Source organism: Lissotriton vulgaris, chromosome 5, assembly GCF_964263255.1.
Source record: "Lissotriton vulgaris chromosome 5, aLisVul1.2, whole genome shotgun sequence".
Taxonomy (NCBI): Eukaryota; Metazoa; Chordata; class Amphibia; order Caudata; family Salamandridae; genus Lissotriton; species Lissotriton vulgaris.
This window is the reverse complement of record NC_141693.1, coordinates 1,502,050,986-1,502,069,949: the sequence shown is the minus strand read 5'-3', so window position 1 is coordinate 1,502,069,949 and position 18,964 is coordinate 1,502,050,986. Positions and strand designations below refer to the sequence as shown.

The following is an 18,964-nucleotide window of genomic DNA, read 5'->3' as shown; positions in this document are numbered from 1 at the left end:
ATAGTGGTAATTTGTTCTTCTTTGAAGGATTCTCTTTTAGGCCTTAACAACTAGTGGCGTGCATGATGGTCAAAAGCAACACAAAAGAAGCAATAGAGGCTTACAGATCAAATCAAAATGGGTTCGGTGGCAAAGCAATTCATGTCAAACTCCTTTGAATTTTCGCTCCAACACAGCGGGGTACGCCAGTTTGAGAGATGGACTTTTAATTCAAACCTCTGTTCTTGTCTCAGATTACAACTGCACTTATTTTTACATTTAGAACAGATCAGCAGTTTTTGAAAATTGGCAATTTATTGAATCCTCTAAAGAGTACTTTAGCCACGACATGCCAGACAGATTGGTGAAGGCTTGTAGAAAAGCAGATTATCATTCAACAGTGGGAATGGATGAAAGGACTGTGGTTCCCTATGGACAGACATAATGTACATATTTTCAGCAGATGAAACCCACACTTTTTTTCTTCCCATCTTTTTCTCTCCACTAAATGATGGATTACGGTTTCGTATGCTGAACCACACTAAAACTGAGTTTCTTTATGTCTCTTCTTCAACAGAACCCTTCAGCCCATTAATGAAAATGGAAACCTTGGTTGCACAGCAGCACCTTTCCAAATATGCTCACATCTGCTCTTCAACACAATCAAAATGCTAATTAGTTAAATCAGAAAATAGTCGTCTAATTGGCCTCCCCTCTATCCTGTTGTACCAGTAAACACGGTCCTAAGCTCTGCTACCCGAACCCTCTTCATCGTAGACAAATACCTTCCCCTGCCCACCCCCTCCACTGTACACTGCTACCAAGATAGTTTGCTCAGTCCCCTGCAGTGGGCCTGGTACAAGTTATGGCACAAATCTGCCCTAATGGTCTACCCCAAATAACTCAGGCTGATTGATGTGTCCCTGCCGCTCCCAGTCTTATGGTCAGACCACTTTTTAATAAATTTTTGTATTCCTTCGTCTGCTACGACTGGCCCTAGAGTGCTGAAAGACGTGAAACGGTCGATGAGGCCATTTCATCAAGTTACGGCGGAATTGCTGTCCGATGATCTCCGTCGTCATCCCTGTGAGCTTACTGGTAATCTGGAGGAAAATTTAGATTCGGTCCAGAAGTGGCTGACTGCCAGATTTGATGAGCTAGCCCCGGTTAAGCCAGCTAAGTCCTTAGCCAGACATGTCTCGGCCCCTTGGTTTACCCCCCTCCATGGGAAAATGCGTCAAGATTGTAAAAAAGCTGAGAGCGTGGAGGCGCAAATATGATCCGGACGATAAATCAAAATATTGGGATTCGATTAGGCTTTATCATAAGCACATCTTTGACGGAAAAAAAAGTATATTTGGAGCGTAGAATAGATGAGGCGGAAAATATAAGTAAAGAACTCTTTAGGATTGTAAAGGAGTTTACCTCCCCTTCCTTGAGCTCGCCCTCTCATTCTCACACCGAAGCTTGGATCAGCCAACTTGGGGATTTTTTCGTAAATAAAATTAAGTCTATTCAGGATTCTTTCCCTGATAGCCTCAGTTCTACGGTTAGTCAACCGACTACCTTCCCCTTATCATCGGAAGAGAACGGTCCTGTTCTCTCAGTATTTCCTCCTCTGCCTTCTGCTACCTCTCTCGGCCTTTTGTCCCGGCTTCAATCTGGTTCGCCTCTTGATCCCTGTCCAGCAAAATGCCTGGGAAGAGTAGCGCCTGCAGTTAACATCCTGCTCAATCCGCTGCTCAATCTCTCCCTGATCACGGGAGAAGTACCTTTGGCGTGGAAACATGCTTTGATCTTGCCGCTGCTCAAAAAGCCTACCTTGGATCCCCTTGTTCACGCTAACTATAGGCCGATCTCCCTCCTCCCTGCTCTGGCAAAGGTGATTGAGAAACATGTGCAGTCCTCTATTTCCAACTTTATTGAGAGCAATAACATCTTACATGACTCTCAATCGGGTTTCCGTGCTAATTTTAGAACGGAGACAGCCCTTCTTGAGATCACCGATGCCATGAGAGAGACTCTTGACCTCGGGGGTAAGGCTATTCTGGTTATGCTGGACCTGTCGGCGGCTTTCGACACCGTCCCTCACGACGGTCTCCTTTTCAGACTCTGGGAGATCGGTCTTCGTGGGAAGGTGTGGAATTGGTTTAAATCTTTTTTGACCGGCCGCCGACAAGTGGTCTGGGCACCTCCGTTCTCCGCTGAAATGCCGCAGCTAGAGGTGGGGGTTCCCCAGGGGTCTATCCTGAGCCTCCCTTTTTAATATCTATATGGCCCCTCTGGCGGCGGTAGCGGAGTCCTTCGGTGCCCGGATCATATCCTACGCTGATGACACCCAGCTCCTTTTTATGTGTAAGAAGGGAGATGCTTTTGTCGGATCAAAGATTGCCTGGGTGCGGTCTTTGACTGGTTCCGGCGGCATAGTCTGAAATGCAACTCCGATAAGTCGGAGCTGCTTTTTTTCGGATGTCCGCCTGATCCCAGCTGGAAAACATGGTGGCCCCAGGACATGTTTCCACCTGATGTGGCTTCCGCAAAAGCAAAAAACCTTGGTGTGTTGTGTGATGATGGCCTTTCTTTCAGACCCCAGATCATCAGGTTGTCTGGGAAATGCTTTGACATTCTGAAAATGCTATGGAAGTTTCTTCCGCTGTTGTCTCTGCAGCACAAAAAAATCATTGTTCAGTCTCTAATAGGATCCCGACTGGATTATGCGAATGCCCTATATCTAGGGCTGCCTAAATATCTCCTGGCCCGTCTGCAAATTGTGCAGAACTCGGCGGCAAGAGCCATCTTTGGTCTTCCGCGCAGGGCAAAAGCTTCCGAATTGCTTAAGAGACTGCATTGGTTGCCTATTTCTAAAAGAATTACTTTCAAGGTTTTGACCCTTGCTTTTAAGGCCCTTCATTTGATTGGCCCTAAATACATGGGGAAGCCCATGGCCTTTTATGCTCCAAGGAGGACTTTACGGTCGGCCTTGTTGGCCAAAGCCGTTGTTCCTCCTATCAGACTCGCCCGGATCGGAGGTCGCTCCTTCCGATACTTGGCTTCACATTGCTGAAATGAGCTTCCTGTGTCCTTAAGGAAAGCCAACAATCTCCTTTCCTTCAGAAAGGAGTTGAAGACCTGACTTTTTTCTGGATGATTTCTTTCGGCCTCTGCGAGCAGCTGTGTTGTGTTTTCTTCTCCAGTTCTCTTTGCCAAAGCGCCGGGACACCCCTTGGGGTAGCCGTGCGCTATAGAAGAGACATAATAACATAACATAACATAACTCAGTCATTCTTTTTCCAAATACACCAACTCTAGATCTACGATCCATCAACTGCAAACCGCCTTGCACCATTCACCAGATATTTGTGTTACCTAACCTCTACAAAAATTCAAAGTAGCCCTGAAGAGACATTGCCTGAAAGATACCTGAAAGATGACTGCCCCCATTCTGCTGTTAGTATTTTTTATTGGCTGTATGTTGTATTAACTAGTTATGTTTTGGCATTAGTTCTGTATAGGCAGGCCTTTACCAACTACAATTACAAAACTGGCCTGATTCCTCCATACAGTGACTGCAATGTCTTAAGCTGTGTTAACCACATCACTCCAATATATCTATGTAAAACATGTTTTTGTTCCAAATGTTACTGTTAATAAATAGATACAACTAAAATCTGGAAAGAGATATACATTTGCGTTGTTGAGGAGACTATCTGAGCCTGTACCCTACTATCGTCACCTGTTACTGGTTTATATATTGCTGAAATTATTGGTGTTTTATTATAGAGCTGACCATAACACTGGTGAGACTTTCCTACCTCTGTTTCATTATTGCTTTGCATCAGATGAAATGCTCTGTAATACTCCGTGATCATCCCATTCTGGACAAGCTGGATTCTAAGACAAGGCCCTGTTGTAGCTTCTCTGGCCTTGATTCATAAGGGATGTACTGGTTTTCTATGTTGTGATTCCTAATAAGTAACTATATCTTCTTTCTCTGCAGTGATTGCAGCAAATGCCTTTTCCATTCCGTACCTCAACGCCCTGCTCCCCTCCGAGCTGGAGATGCAGCAGATGGAGGAGACGGACTCCTCCGAACAAGATGACCAGACGGATACAGAAAATCTGTCATTGCACTTGCACTCGGTAGGCATTGAGGCAGAATTACCAAACGAAAGTGGAAGGGGATGGCATATAGGGTGCAGTTTATCAGGACCCAATGGGTTTTAGGTAGGGAGTTGTAAATTATCTAGATAATTTAGGCTTCTTAGTATGTAAGAAGCGGAGTATTGAAGGAAATCTGTAGCATATGAGAGGATCGGTAAATGTGTTGCCTTTCTGTGTTGTCTAGTGCCTGGGGTTCAGGCCCTAGCCCAGTGGGAAGCTTGTGGGTTTTTTGAGGAGTCCTGTTCTGTTTACCTTGGCACATATAGGAACAGAAGGCATTCACTGGTGCGGTAGGTACAATAATATACAGGAATGTGGCCATGGGCTGGTCTGGTTGCTCGAATAGTCCATTGGAATGAGGACATTGGATAGCCTAGTATCTCCCTTTGTGTGCAGGAATGAGGAAATGCACTGATCTGAGGCTTTGGAACAGTCTCATTGAGCCCATATTGGACAGGAATCAGGCCATGCACACATCTATTAGGACTCATAAGAGCCTATTGACAAAGCTGTTTTTGGCCACAAGCTTAAAGGTATGGCCAAAAAAACAATTTGCGAGTAATTCACAAAGGGATTCCTGACAGGCGTAAATGCATTTGCTATGGATTTCTGCACCATAAAAATGTGGAAAAGTGCACATTAGTAAATCCCACTCAAGGCGTGAGATGTCGGTGTTCTAAGGAATGGTATACCGTGAAAGCTTAGGAATGCACACAAACATTGTGGGCATCTCAAACTTGTCTCCCACCCTTTCTGTCCTGGCTATGGTAGGAGATTTACACCCTTGCAAAATGAGAAGGGGGACAAATGATCATCAGATTTACTGGGGAATCAGGGAAACATGTTTTGGGCACGGAGAGAAAAAAAAGAATTTGCACAGGCTGCTCCATTACCCCTGTGTAAATTTCTACTAACTGAATCTTAGCCCAAAAGATTATTCACAGGACTTATCCAGCTGATTAGTTTTGTGACTAGTACAGCTTTTGAGGCATACTGTTCATGAATACCAAAAAACGTAAATTTGATATCAGGCAGACAGCTACATTTGCTGCCCATACTTTTTACATTTCTATTGGTGAATATACCCCCCTAGTGTACAGTAATAGGCAATGCCCTGCTCTCCTCCTTGGGTGTCAGGAAGCAGGCAAGTTGGGGTTTAGCAATATACTAGGTTGAAAAGTCCTGGTCTGACGATATCAGTACTTGACATGTTCTGGTCTGGTAATCCACACTGACCCTCCCTTTTGGGCATCCTGCATGCAGCAGCACATCTAATCATAGGCCTACAGAAATAAGACCACATAACCCTTATACTGACATAACTCTGCTGGCTTCCTTTATCAGACACATTTTGTATGGCAATATATCTAATAGACCTGATTGTACTCGTACCCAAAAGCTTTTCTAAGGATCCTGGGGACAGGATGATAATATCTCTGCCCAAACACTGGCTTTTGAAAAATGCCAATAGCAGCCGGACCTGGGTGTCCACTTTTAAGGTCGATACAAAAGGGGATGATGGACGGAGCGTTTGAGCAAATCAAACACTCACCCCCAGTCAACTGATCTGGGTTTAATCCATCACCTTTCTTTAGCTCACTCAGCCACCCCAGTTCAGACATGGCCATATGCAAATCAGTCTGACCCTGTGCCTCATGGGAACAGTCCAGCCCGAACTGCCAAGCCATGTCTTCCCTGGACCGGAAACAAGCATCCTGGGACCGGTTTCGGATTCATAATCCTCATCAGCCAGGCTATCTTGAATCCAGTTGCCAAGTGAGCAAGGGACTCACGTCTGAGCATACCCTGCCAACTTAGGGCGAACAAAGCGATACAAAAGGGGATGATGGATGGAGCGTTTGAGCAAATCAATAACTCACCCCCAGTCAACTGATCTTGGTTTAATCCATCACCTTTCTTTAGCTAACTCAGCCACCCCAGTTCAGACATGGCCATATGCAAATCAGTCTGACCCTGTGCCTCATGGGAACAGTCCAGCCTGAACTGCCAAGCCATGTCTTCCCTGGACCGGAAACAAGCATCCTGGGACCGGTTTCGGATTCATAATCCTCATCAGCCAGGCTATCTTGAATCCAGTGGCCAAGTGAGCAAGGGACTCACGTCTGAGCATACCCTGCCAACTTAGGGCGAACAAAGCGATACAAAAGGGGATGATGGACGGAGCGTTTGAGCAAATCAAACACTCACCCCCAGTCAACTGATCTGGGTTTAATCCATCACCATTCTTTAGCTCACTCAGCCACCCCAGTTCAGACATGGCCATATGCAAATCTGTCTGACCCTGGTCCTCATGGGAACAGTCCAGCCCGAACTGCCAAGCCATGTAATTGGGTGTGAGTGTTTGATTGGTTCAGATGCTCCGTCCATCACCACCCTCTTATGTACCACTTTTTAGGTCGAGCCTAGCGCAGCGCGCATGTGTTGCTCTGCTCGACTTTATGTAAGGGCTTTAGAAATCTCACCACACGCTTGTGCGTGTGCTTTTGGTTTTGTCCAGGGCTATTGGCCTTTGCGTGCGTCTTTTTAACAAAGACAGCACGCAATTGGGCAAAGGCCAGTGCATGTCCTGTCTTTGCTCCGCCCACGGCCTATTGCTTGCGGTTACCTGTAGCAGCAACATCTATTTTGAATTATCGTGCCCAGACACGGACGCGATAATTGGGAACAGATCGCTCGCTGTGGTGCGTGTGCACCACTCATTTTCACATAGTCTCCCTTATACCTCCATCCTAGTACCAGGAAAACTAAGATTACCAACTGTTAGCGCTCTAGGATGACAATTAAAATAAATATTGAATAGAATATTAAAGTGTTTAAAAAAAAAACTCTAATGACCAGTACAGTGATTATCTCTATGTGTATTTTTCTCGTGGTGTTTAGTTAAAGTTGAAGGTGCTCCTCTAACAGGACAAATGAGCACAGAATGTTTAAGATAACTTGTTTTGGTTTCATAAGTCCATGGACGAAGGCATCAAGTGCTGCCGTGGACCTAGGCATGCTCTTTAGAAATAAGTGACCCAGCAGAGTCCGTCCACTTACCTCCACAGAGAGCAAGTTCATGGTTAGAGAGTGCCTCCTCTAGGCGCCAGCAAGTCCCCTCGCTGCTGGGCCGCCTAACCCTAACTCTTAAATAGGGCCGTCGCTGATACCTGGAAAGGCTGCTGAACTCGCCAACCCTCATCCCCAGCGAAGGGATGAGCATCAATCAGGTGGGCACGCGGGCCAGCTCAGCCTCTCCCTGGTCCAGGACCCCAAGTCAGTACCTTTCTTGGGGAAGAAGACGATTGGCGCCCTACAAATCACAGTGGGCAGGAACAATACCAGCAGAACCAAACTAGTCCCTCGGAGAGACAGCAAGTATTGGCAAAGTGAAATACTACAACGAGTTTACATGTCGTGGCTCTTCTTGAAGGCCCTCAGCTTTCTGGGCTACTATATCTGACGAGACATCACTATGCATAAGGTTGGGTGTCTGGATGAATGAATGCATGCATGAATGGATGGATGACGGATTAGTGTGGTTAGCTGATAGATCAATGATTCAGTGGGGTCAAAACTAAAATATTGGTTAATAGATAAATGAAGGCTCAGCTTGCTAGGGCATGTGCAATATAAATGGTGATGTTAATATACGAACTGGCATACCGTCATTATTACTTGGCAAGAAGACTGCTGGAGATGATTTCGAAGGCCCAAAATATATACAATGGACTTCTTGCTTTGCAATTTATGTCTATTTTCTAAGAAATTAAGGTTGTCACGCAAACTATATTTTTTGTTGGAAATAAATGTACAAAATACATAAATTTGTTGGAAATTATAAAATAATTTGTTTTAAGCGAGGAACACTTACATTTAACATCAAGCGTATATAGTATAATATATATATATATATATATATATATATATTCACAGAAAAAAACATAGGTTATAGACCATATATAGTTAGGAATTTGCATTTACAAAACCTAGAAAATTCAATGAAAAAACCATAGGTTATAGACCATATATAGTTAGGGATTAGCATTTAAAAAACCTTATTTTATTTGCACAAAACCATTGAAATTCCATATATAGTTAGTTGCACTAACTATATATCGCGGACCCGCAATCCACTGCTAATGATGTCACATATTACATCATTCATGACATGGTCAGTGACATCACTGATGTCATCACTGATGACATTTCAAATGACATCACTGATGACATCACTGATGACATCTCAAATGACATCACTGATGACATCACTGATGACAACACCCAGTGACTGTATGTTTCTGTAAAGTTAAAATATGTCTTACATATTGAAGAATGAGTGGATGTATAAGTGTCTGGATGAAGGATTTAGTAGGTGCATGACTGACTGTATGAGAGAATGATTAAATGTGTCTCACTGAGTGCATGGGTTAGTGATTAAAGTGTCTTAATTTGGCAATCATTATTTATGTTGTTCTGTAAACTGCTGCATGTTTAAATCAGTAGCTATATCAGAAACTATATGGGTTATTGAATGGTTGCCCAAGTATTTGTATGGGAGACTGAGTATGTGTGTAGGTGGCTGGGAGGTGTATAACTCTGTGCATAGATGTGTGAGCAGTTGATTCCCTAGGTGTATGGGTTCAAAAGTGCATGTAGAAACAGCTGTATGGACAGTTGACTGTGTGCATGAGTATATTTGTGAGTGAATGGATATCTCAGTGCTACATGTCAAAGTAAGTACATATGTAAAACACACTCCATGTGAGAGTTGACATATATAAATAACTGAACATAAGAGCCAGTGAATGTGAGAGTGGCTGTATGAATCATTGTGAACTTGTATCAAGGATTGTATAAGAGAGTAAATATGTGTTAGTATATGTTTGAATAAGTAAGGTGTGTATAACTGTATAGTTGAGGAAATGGAGATGTGATTGATTCTTTGCATGACTGACTAGGTGTGTGAGTAACTCCATGGATGTGTGACAGTCTGTGAGTGCCTGTTTACACTGAGTGTATCTATGGTTATATTAGAGTCTGAAGATGTATTATCACATAAATGATATCATCAGTGATGTAATCAGTAATGTCAAATGAGATGTCAGTGATGTCATCAGTGATGTCATTTGAGATGTCATCAGTGATGTCATCAGTGATGTCATTTGAGATGTCATCAGTGATGTCATCAGTGATGTCACTGACCATGTCATGAATGATGTAATATGTGACATCATTAGCAGTGGATTGCGGGTCCGCGATATATAGTTAGTGCAACTAACTATATATGGAATTTCAATGGTTTTGTGCAAATAAAATAAGGTTTTTTAAATGCTAATCCCTAACTATATATGGTCTATAACCTATGGTTTTTTCATTGAATTTTCAAGGTTTTGTAAATGCAAATTCCTAACTATATATGGTCTATACCTATGGTTTTTTCTGTGAATTTCATTGGTTTTTTAAAAGCTAATATCTATAGCTGTAAAATATATTCTTTATTAAGTGACGTATCACGTAGCCCGTGAGACGCCTCATGATGCATCGCATAACCGTGACGTATCGTCTCTGCAGCGCAAACCAAACCCAAAACGTAAGCGTGCCAGAACACGCTTAAAGATATATATATTTTTTTTTAACCTTAATTAGACAAAATCCACACGTGCACATATCACAAACGTTCAAAAAACACAATATGTCGGACTCCCGTTACGCTGCCGGTTAACTGCCCGGTTAACGTACCAGGAAGCACCTTTACCGCGAAAAATCGCAATTTTTTTTTTCTTTTGCCCCGCAGGGAACTTTAATAGCCCCCTCATCAATCCTAGGGGTTCAGGAGGGGTCTGCCTTACCCCTTTCATTCATTTACACCTTTTTTTTTTCCACCTCTTGTCTCTCGATCCCACAGAGAGACAAGATGGCGGCCGCTCCAGACTGTTTACAATGATAACAGCCAATCAGCTTCTCCTCAGACTCCCGTTACACTGCCGGTTAGCTTCCCGGTTAGCTGCCCGGTTCGCGTACCAAGACGCGTCTCTACGGCGAAAAAATCGGATTGTTTTTTTTTTTTTTTTTGGCCCCGCGTGGCTTTATAATATCCCCCTCATCAATCCTAGGGGGTCAGAAGGGGTCTACCTTGCCCTCTTTCCTTCATTTCCCCCTTTGTTTTGGCCTCCTCTTGTCTCTCGATCCTACCGAGAGACAAGATGGCGGCCGCTCCGGACTGTTTACAATGTTGACAGCCAATCAGCTACTCCTCAGACTCCCGTTACACTGCCGGTTAGCTTCCCGGTTAGCTGCCCGGTTCGCGTACCAAGACGCGTCTCTACGGCGAAAAAATCGGAATTTTTGTTTTATTTTTTTTTGGGCCCCGCGTGGCTCTATAATATCCCCCTCATCAATCCTAGGGGGTCAGAAGGGGTCTACCTTGCCCCCTTTCCTTCATTTCCCCGTTTGTTTTGGCCTCCTCTTGTCTCTCGATCCTACCGAGAGACAAGATGGCGGCCGCTCCGGACTGTTTAGAATGTAACAGACACCGGAGAGCCAATCAGCTTCGCATCGCAAAGTTCCGTTACGCGAAAAGTACGCGAACCGGAGCGCTGCCCGGAGCGCTGTTACAGATATATATCTTATTTTAAACGTTAATTTCTCAAAATCCACTGAAGCACATATATTGAGACCTAGCAAAGGCACATCGGGCTAACAGTCCCTACAATTTTGCCAAGTTTCGTGCAAATCCATTCAGCCGTTCGAGCTAAAAGTGAGGCCAACCGCCCTATGGAAAAATGAATGGGAAAAACTCGTTTTGGGACCCCCCTTTTTTCTCGGCCCCCCCTTGACGACCCCCCCCAAATTTTCAGGGGCTGCTCAGAAACAAACTGTGCCATTTTCCTGAAAATTTCAGCCAATTCGTCCACAAACGCCAAAGTTATTAGACATAGAATTTTCAAAAGTTCCATAGAGAAAAAATCCTAACTATATATACCTACTGGCTATCGCCAGTAGGTAATATATATATAAAATATACAATATCCTGCTGGTTCAGCTCTCGATGCTGCACTTTAGCCACAGGTACAGACCTCTCAGACACCAGAATTAGTGAAATGAAGTGTTTTTATTCTCTCCTCTCCACCACCATCATATTACAGGTTGTGATTGCAACAATAATAAATAAAGTGCAAATGCTCATGAGTGTAATCATAGTGATAAAAATTATTTTTCTATTTACAATGAGACTTTTACTGCATAGACAGACATATGAAACCTTGTGCCCTCTGTATCGACCTTACTTCCAATCTATGTCAGATAAAAGCGATAATCACGTGTGCTTCATGTCAAGGAAAGTGCAAGTGCTTAAAACAATTAAAGTGCATGGTGATTGCGCAATATTTATAAATTTACAATAAAAAGACAAATACAACCAACCATCTTAAAATGATCAAAATGGCAAAAATGTGCGCCAATATTTCATATATGTACACAGATGTAAACACTGTATATATTAGCAGCCCGTCCCAACCTTTTCCGGAAGGAACAGGCTTCCCTGACCCCCCGCCCGCCCCGACATTGTCCAGCAGCCCGGGCCCCCGCCCGGCCCGTCCCCCGACCCTCGCCTGCCCTGACCCCCGCCTGCCCCGACATGGGTCCCCTTACCTCAGCCGCCGCTCCTCCCGCCTGTCCGCTGCTCGCACCGCCGCTGGCCTGTCCGCTGCTCCTCACGTCATCGCTCCTCCCCTGCGCCATGTCCGCCGCTCCCTTACCTCAGCCGCCGCTCCTCCAGCCTGTCCGCTGCTCGCTCCGCCGCTGGCCTGTCCGCTGCTCCTCACATCACTGCTCCTCCCCCGCGCCATGTCCGCCGCTCCTCGTCGCGCTCCTGGACGCCGCTCCTCCCCGCGCTCCTGACGTGAGCACGCACGTCGCGGCCGGCGCTACTTCGGAGGGACTACTTTTTTTTTTACTGTAAATTTTTTAAATAACGTTTTTTTTCTAAATTTATATAGCCTATAACCATCTACACACCCTGACGATTCCAACGGTGTATCTGGTGTGTGGATTGGCGCTGTGGTTCCCGAGTTTACCCGCCTCAAAGGATGAAAGTTCTTCCTTTATTATAGTAGTATAGATATATATATAGATTTTTCAGTGGTATTTCATTTATACTGTAAGTAAGACACTTGTGTTTCACTAACATTATGTACACACAATCAAAAAAGAAAGATTCTCGTAACCTGGTCTTTGATTTGGGAAACCTATTTTAAAAGCCACTTGTTTCTGGTACATTGTGATGCGCCTGCGCACGCATAACTTAACAACCGCTCGCTAAAGTTAGCTCGAAATGAGATGAAATAAACAAAGACTTACTAACTCAGTTTGAAATATTACTTACTGATAAATACTGTTTTTCTTTAATTGGGGTAGGAGTTCAATTTATTAACCCATTCGGTTTTAATTCAGAAGTTTAAAATATTGTATTTATTGTCGTTCTGGCCAGAACTACCAAGTTTGGAACTGGGGAAACCGGTTGGAGTCTCGGTGTCTGCTCAAGATTCTATGATTTTTGGCAAATCATGTATACACCCTGAGCCTAGAAAATAATAAATCTGACCTTCTGTAATGCAACTGGTGCTCATAAACCAGCATTGGCATAGCCAATAGGTCTTGCCTTTGGGACCATACAAGTGTTTAGCCATGCAACGCTTGATGTTGTTGCACCAAGGATATTGTGCTAGATAACTAAACACTTATAAGGTCCCAAAGGCGAGGCCTATTGGCTATGCCAATGCTTGTTAATGTTTGTCAGTCCACCACACTTGTACCCCTGCTTGGTAGTGTATACAACAAGAAAAATATGTGAAAGGTCAGAAAGTACCTCATGTAAGCATCACCAAGGTAGCTGCTGGTAGGTACTCACCAGTTTGCTCAGTTTTTCATCATTGGTGACTTGGTGTCAAACTTATATTTAGGATGTGAAGAAAAAAGAAGATACAAAGTGATATGTGGAAGGATGCACAAAGAGTGTTTATGTCGTTCTATCCAAACTAGAGCCTGTGGTGAGAGAAAGGGTAAACTCCCTTGTCCAAGCTAAAATGAGGTGTGACTCACTTGCAAATAAGCCTAGTTTATTAGATGCCGTGATCCCACTAAAGATTAAAAAAGGAACAGCATGTTTCAGTTAGGAAAGGCCAACATGTTTCATTGCCAAATACCTTGCAGCAATTTCATCAGGTCTCGGGCCAGTATTCACCTCACGGGTACTTGAATATGAGCCACGGGTGAATGACAAACAGGAAAAGAAAAGAAAGATGGTGCCAACCAGTAAGGACATCTTAAAACATTAAAATATCACCAGGCATCTTTGCCCAGAAGGTAACGCATGCAGCTCAGTAGTAATGGTATATTTACCAGGTGGTTGCCATCAGAGTTCATACCGGCACCACATGCAAAACACTCAACCGTGCACACACTTAGTGATTCCCATGTGTGATATCCACAGGCTGACGGGCGGTGACAGCGTGTGTCTACAGGGGATGTGTAGCTAACAAATTGAGAACACTCCCCAGGAGGTGTGGTGCTGGTATGGTGCTGGTATGAAATGTTAATAATTTGAAACTACTTTCTCACAAATAGCTCTTTTATTGTATGCAAATACATACAAAAGCATGAAAGCAAGATTGGTGATTATTTGCTTTCAAAATAAAATGTACCCACAAATTTGCAAAAGTGTTTAGCTAAACTATTGTGCAACTGTAAATGCCATTTCTTTGAGGTATCATTTAGTAAAATGTGTTTGTTGCATGGTAATATTTAAAAGCTAAGATTTATAATGGAGAATCTGTGTAAAAGCTTTATGGTTAAGAGTAAAATAAATAATGGTATACATTTTTGAAGGAAGTCACAAAATTGCATCCCCAGGTAAAGTAAATGTCCTTGTATTTGTGCAGGTTTATGACTGCTAGGAATTCTCAAACATTTACAGAACTAGGTCTGGAAAGTGTTCTCTTAACAAACCTTTGTGATTTCCATTTTCTCATAAGCAGATATACGTAAGAATATTTGCTTCTTCAAATCTGCTGAACAATTGCAAATTAACTTTCCCTCCGCCCCCTATTTCCCACCATGCTAAAAGTGTCTATAAAAAACTATCATGACCAGCACCCCTGCATATCAAGCTGACATGCTCATTATCTCCAGTGGCTCTTAGCACACTGGCTGTCAGGCACCATCAGACTTGTGGTAAACAAGTGCCATAAAGTAAAAACAAGACAATTGGTCGTCTCTAAATATGTACACAGGATCTAGTGATATTCTAGTATCTATCAGGACCATGCCAACCCAGCTCCAATATAGGAAAGAGCTGAAGACGCAACTCTTTATAGAACACTACACGAGTCGACGCAACTCTTTATAGAACACTACACCAGTAAGCAGTATTGATCTATCTACTTGTGATCCCAAAACCCAGCTTTCACTCTATTCACTCATTAACTGCATCTTTGCCTTTGACACTGTACATAATTTTGCAGAGTTTTGGCAATTGCACTCTACAAATACATGCATACACACGTAGGTCCCATGGTACATGGGATTCAGGGTGTGGCTGGTTTTGACACACCATATACTTTAGGTGCCTCTTCTGGCAAAAGTTCACAAATAAGATAATCATTGTATGCCCACATATCCCAGGACTTTCGGATTTCCCCACATATACATATTCTTTCCCTCTATCTGTTTTGTTTCTCCATTTGCCTTTCCTTTTACTCCCTCATTTTTGTTATTTCACTTTTTATGTTTCAGTTAATTATGCATCTTTTGTTTTAGGAATGTGGATTCTGCAGGTGACGTGAAATCATGTGATGAGTGCTGTTTTGAAAATTACATAATATTTAAAATTCAGATTCGCACAGGCATGCTCATAATTTTGTAAAACGAAGACAGTTAGAGTTTTTCTCCACAGGATAAACTTTCTGTCAAAAAACAGAACTCTTCAAGTGCAGGCTGCCCTGTCCTTAGTTCTTTGTTCACCCTAACATTGATTTTTTTTTTTCTGAAGGAAGATGCTGGTATGGAGAAAGAAAACTCAATCCTGCAGCAGAACACAAGTTTGTCAGCAAGCAAGAGCATAGATGACAACCTGATCGATAACCCCTACCTGCGCCCGGTGAAGAAACCTAAACTGCGTCGTAAAAAGTAAACAAGGCCTCTCAGAGCCATGAAAGAGGCACATAAACGGAAGCTCGATGCTCCTTCCACACTGGTTCCCCTTAGACCATTCAGCATCCTCTATAAAACATAACCAAACGAGGAATTTGGGAAGAAGGTGCGCCTTGAAGTGCCCAGGACACTGGCCTGATACTGCTTCAAGTTACTTTGTGTCAAATGTGCTTGTCCCACCACTATGTACAAATCAACTGTCTCAGAAAGTAATCCACATACCAAGAATCACATCTATCTAGTCCTGCCCCTTTATGGTGTTTATAACATAAGTACCAGTTTCTGTTGATAGAGCCCAGAGTATTTATTTTTAGTCCCATTTCATAGATATTAGTAGCAAATGTTGGAATTGCCAGAGGCTTGGATTCCTCCGCCATAACATACCTACATCTCGGTCTTGTTGGCAAATGAGGATAGTTCAGTTGTTTCTAAGCCCCTCCAAACGTCCTAACAGTGAACCTTTCCAGCAAAGAGAAAGCAGTAATAAATTAGTTCACCTTTTCTTTTACATTTCCCTGTTCCCACACTATGTTTTTTAACTGCCACCAGGGAAGGTACAACACATACTACAAGAGACGCAAGCTTTTGAGCTATGATGCTTTCACAATGGTGGTTGCCTGCAGGTGACTCCATTTAAAAGAATGGATTGTTTAAAATGTTCCTGAAGCCTGTTGGTCTTCTGATTCTTAATGCACTCTCTTCATAGTTTTCCTAGTATATGTAGCAATGCCTCTGTTCGTCTATGGAGACCTCCACTATGTTTGTGTGGGCCTCCTACTTGGGAATCATTTATTTACCCTTCACTGTGATGTAGGTAATCCGCTCAGAAGTAAGAGTATAATTTCTGCCTTGGTGGCGCCAGTCTTTGCTAGAGGCTGAAATCTCTCTCGCCTGAGATCGTGAGAATTCTTCTCAAATCTTGGTACTAGAGACTACATTTTCTATAGGGAGACTTGCTGTCTCTCAGTTCAGATGGGACACATTCTCTCTGTAAACCCTGCAATGACTTAGCTCTTGGGAATCTGTTTTGCAGCGAGGCTGTAATCATTCTGCAGGTGGTGGTTTGAATATTTCAGAATATACGTTGTAGTCTCGATCTACTCAGTCAGTGTAGGAAATTGGTAGCAGAACATCTTTGCAGGGATGGTGTAGGAATCTCTTTGAGTGCGGTTGTCATTACTCTCTACCATGATTGGTTAATCTTTTTCAGAAGTAAGCTCTAATCACCATCCACTTCGATGCTGTGAAACCTTTCAGGAGAGATGGTGAAATTCCTCTCCACTGAGTTGGTTTGGATATCCTTTCAGGAGGGAAGGCTGTGCTCAGTTCCTGTTAGGTCTTTGTTGGAATCCTTTCTGCCCTAAGGGGTGGTTTTCCTTCCTCTAAGGAGAGAAGCTGCAGGTGTGATTAGTTACCATTGCATGAGAATCTTTTCTCAGAGAGAATGGGGTTGTTTCTTTTGGGAACCGGTGGGAGTTTGTTTTGCAGCAAGACAGTTCTCCCCACTGGGATAATCCACTGAGAGATTCTGCAATTCATGTCATACACCCCCTCTGATTCCGCTCTGGGGGGGTGGGGATGTTTCCATGGGTCTTGTATATTATTTATAAAGTTATCTTTTTCGTTCCATGGATTGGGGAACTGTTGAAAGAAAAGAGTTTGAATGTTATTTTCACATTCATAATAAATTTTGTAAATTAAACATGATTGCAGAGCAGTTTCTGGATTCAGTGGCAAGACTTTGGTTGAGTCCTGGAGTGAGAGTGTGCTGGAAGATGGTGGTGAGGCTACAAATGGAGCGTTCTTCATGAGGTACATGGTCCATCGATTCTGAATATGGATTAAATGATGCAATTGTGAAGAAATGACTGGGCATTTACTATTATAGGGGTCAGTGATGCATGGACACAAGAAAGACACAGGCTACTTGTTGCTGGGTGGAGGAATGAGTCCTGTATGTGGCAGACTACTGGCTAAACAATGTAGGTTATTACAAGTGGAATTTCACTTGGCCCCCTTCTGCACTGCGAGAAATAGCTTTTATGTTACAGAATACAATTGAATTCAACACCTAAAATCAACATTTTTAACAAAGATTGTTCCAAAATGTCATTCGCATTTTCTTTTTATTAATTGCGAAATTTGTATGTGAAATGCATCTCCGCTGCTAACACATTTTTCTCATAACACATACATTTCAAATGACAATTTACAAAATAATAAAGTTGTATATCCATATGATACTCAGATCGTACAACACATGACTCTCGCAAAGCTATTCCCAATTCATTTCGGGATATACAAATCCCTTCTTCAGGGGTGCTGTCAAAATAAAAATTACAAGCTATTTAAACTATAACACAGAGAGGATCACCAATATATTCCGCACCATACATGCCAACCATGTGACGGTTATCTTGTTTCTCTCGCCATATTAGATTTTGCTATTCACATGATGCTGTGATGTTAATAATATACATGCATTGTGCTGTTCAATGCAATTTCTGCTGTGTGTACACATCCTCATATCTAACTGCACCATTAATGTAGTTATACACACTAAACTGCAGGTGCGAATACAACATTTATCCAAACGCATGCTCAAGAATAACATTTAGGAGAAAAACCTAAATATGGAAGCTTACTTGAGAGTAAGTTCCAAGCCTCTCGAGTGTATTGAACGTGTGACCAACTGGCTGGGTAATTACTGAGTATCCTTAAACAAACAGAATCCTCCTTTTACAATTCACTCTCAGGATGCTAGCACAAACGAGTCCTTGCTACCATAGCGATTAAAATACCTGAGTTCTGTTGTGCTGTGTGTTGACTTTTTATCCTTGCGTATGCACAACAAAAACTATGTTTGTTGCATTGGATGCTGAATATACACGAAAGTACTCGATCAGAATTCCAATATCATAATCTATACCCTTGCAAACACATAGCTTTGTTTGCAAATCACCAACGCTAACCTGTTCAGTGGATGAATCCCGCGAAGTATTGCGGAAAACCGGATCAACTCTCACGCGTGTCGCTTCCACGCAAAATGCTATCTTGAAAGTAAACACTAAGGTAGGACTCCTCAACTGTTCACACTATCGCTGGTGCACCATTTTGAACTAGGAAACATATAATCGGCGCTCTAGTGAAATACTCTGTAGCGACCTGATGTTGCAAACCATATTCAAGAATTCTACTGTGCTAAAACACCTCCTAAATGGAATATGGTTGTCTAAGCGGACTAACAATGTTCAAACTCTATTATGATACACATGCTGTATGAAGTGCTGCCATGAGCTGACATGCTGCCCAATTGTATCTGCTCAAAGAATCGCTTCTCCTTCTTGTGGATAAACCGTATGAATGTGTAATATACATCAACTTTCCAACTGAGACACCAATGTACAACCCAAGTACACACTGTAAATGAAGCTCACAATAGATAAGCTACCATGCAATTATTCAGACCCTCTAGGATTTTACTATTTGCCAAAAAAATCGTGAATTCTGAAATTTTTAGTAAAAATGCAGCGATTTTTACAAAAGTGCCTGCGAAATTCGGAAGGTATGTAGAGGATGTATACATAGAACAGTGATGGGCTGGGGTGGTGCA

At 42.8% G+C, this 18,964-nt stretch overlaps 1 protein-coding gene across 1 annotated transcript in view; it reads left to right on the top strand.

The window, feature by feature from the left end:
- TAF8 (TATA-box binding protein associated factor 8) overlaps nucleotides 1-17,053 on the top strand; it is a 75,696-nt gene extending 58,643 nt beyond the window's left edge. The window contains exons 7-8 of the mRNA XM_086923520.1: nucleotides 3,977-4,119; nucleotides 15,191-17,053. Of these exons, the coding sequence (XP_086779646.1) occupies nucleotides 3,977-4,119; nucleotides 15,191-15,331 (284 nt within the window). The 3' untranslated portion in view covers nucleotides 15,332-17,053. The remainder of the gene's footprint in view (nucleotides 1-3,976; nucleotides 4,120-15,190) is intronic.
- Nucleotides 17,054-18,964: the final 1,911 nt, after the last annotated feature.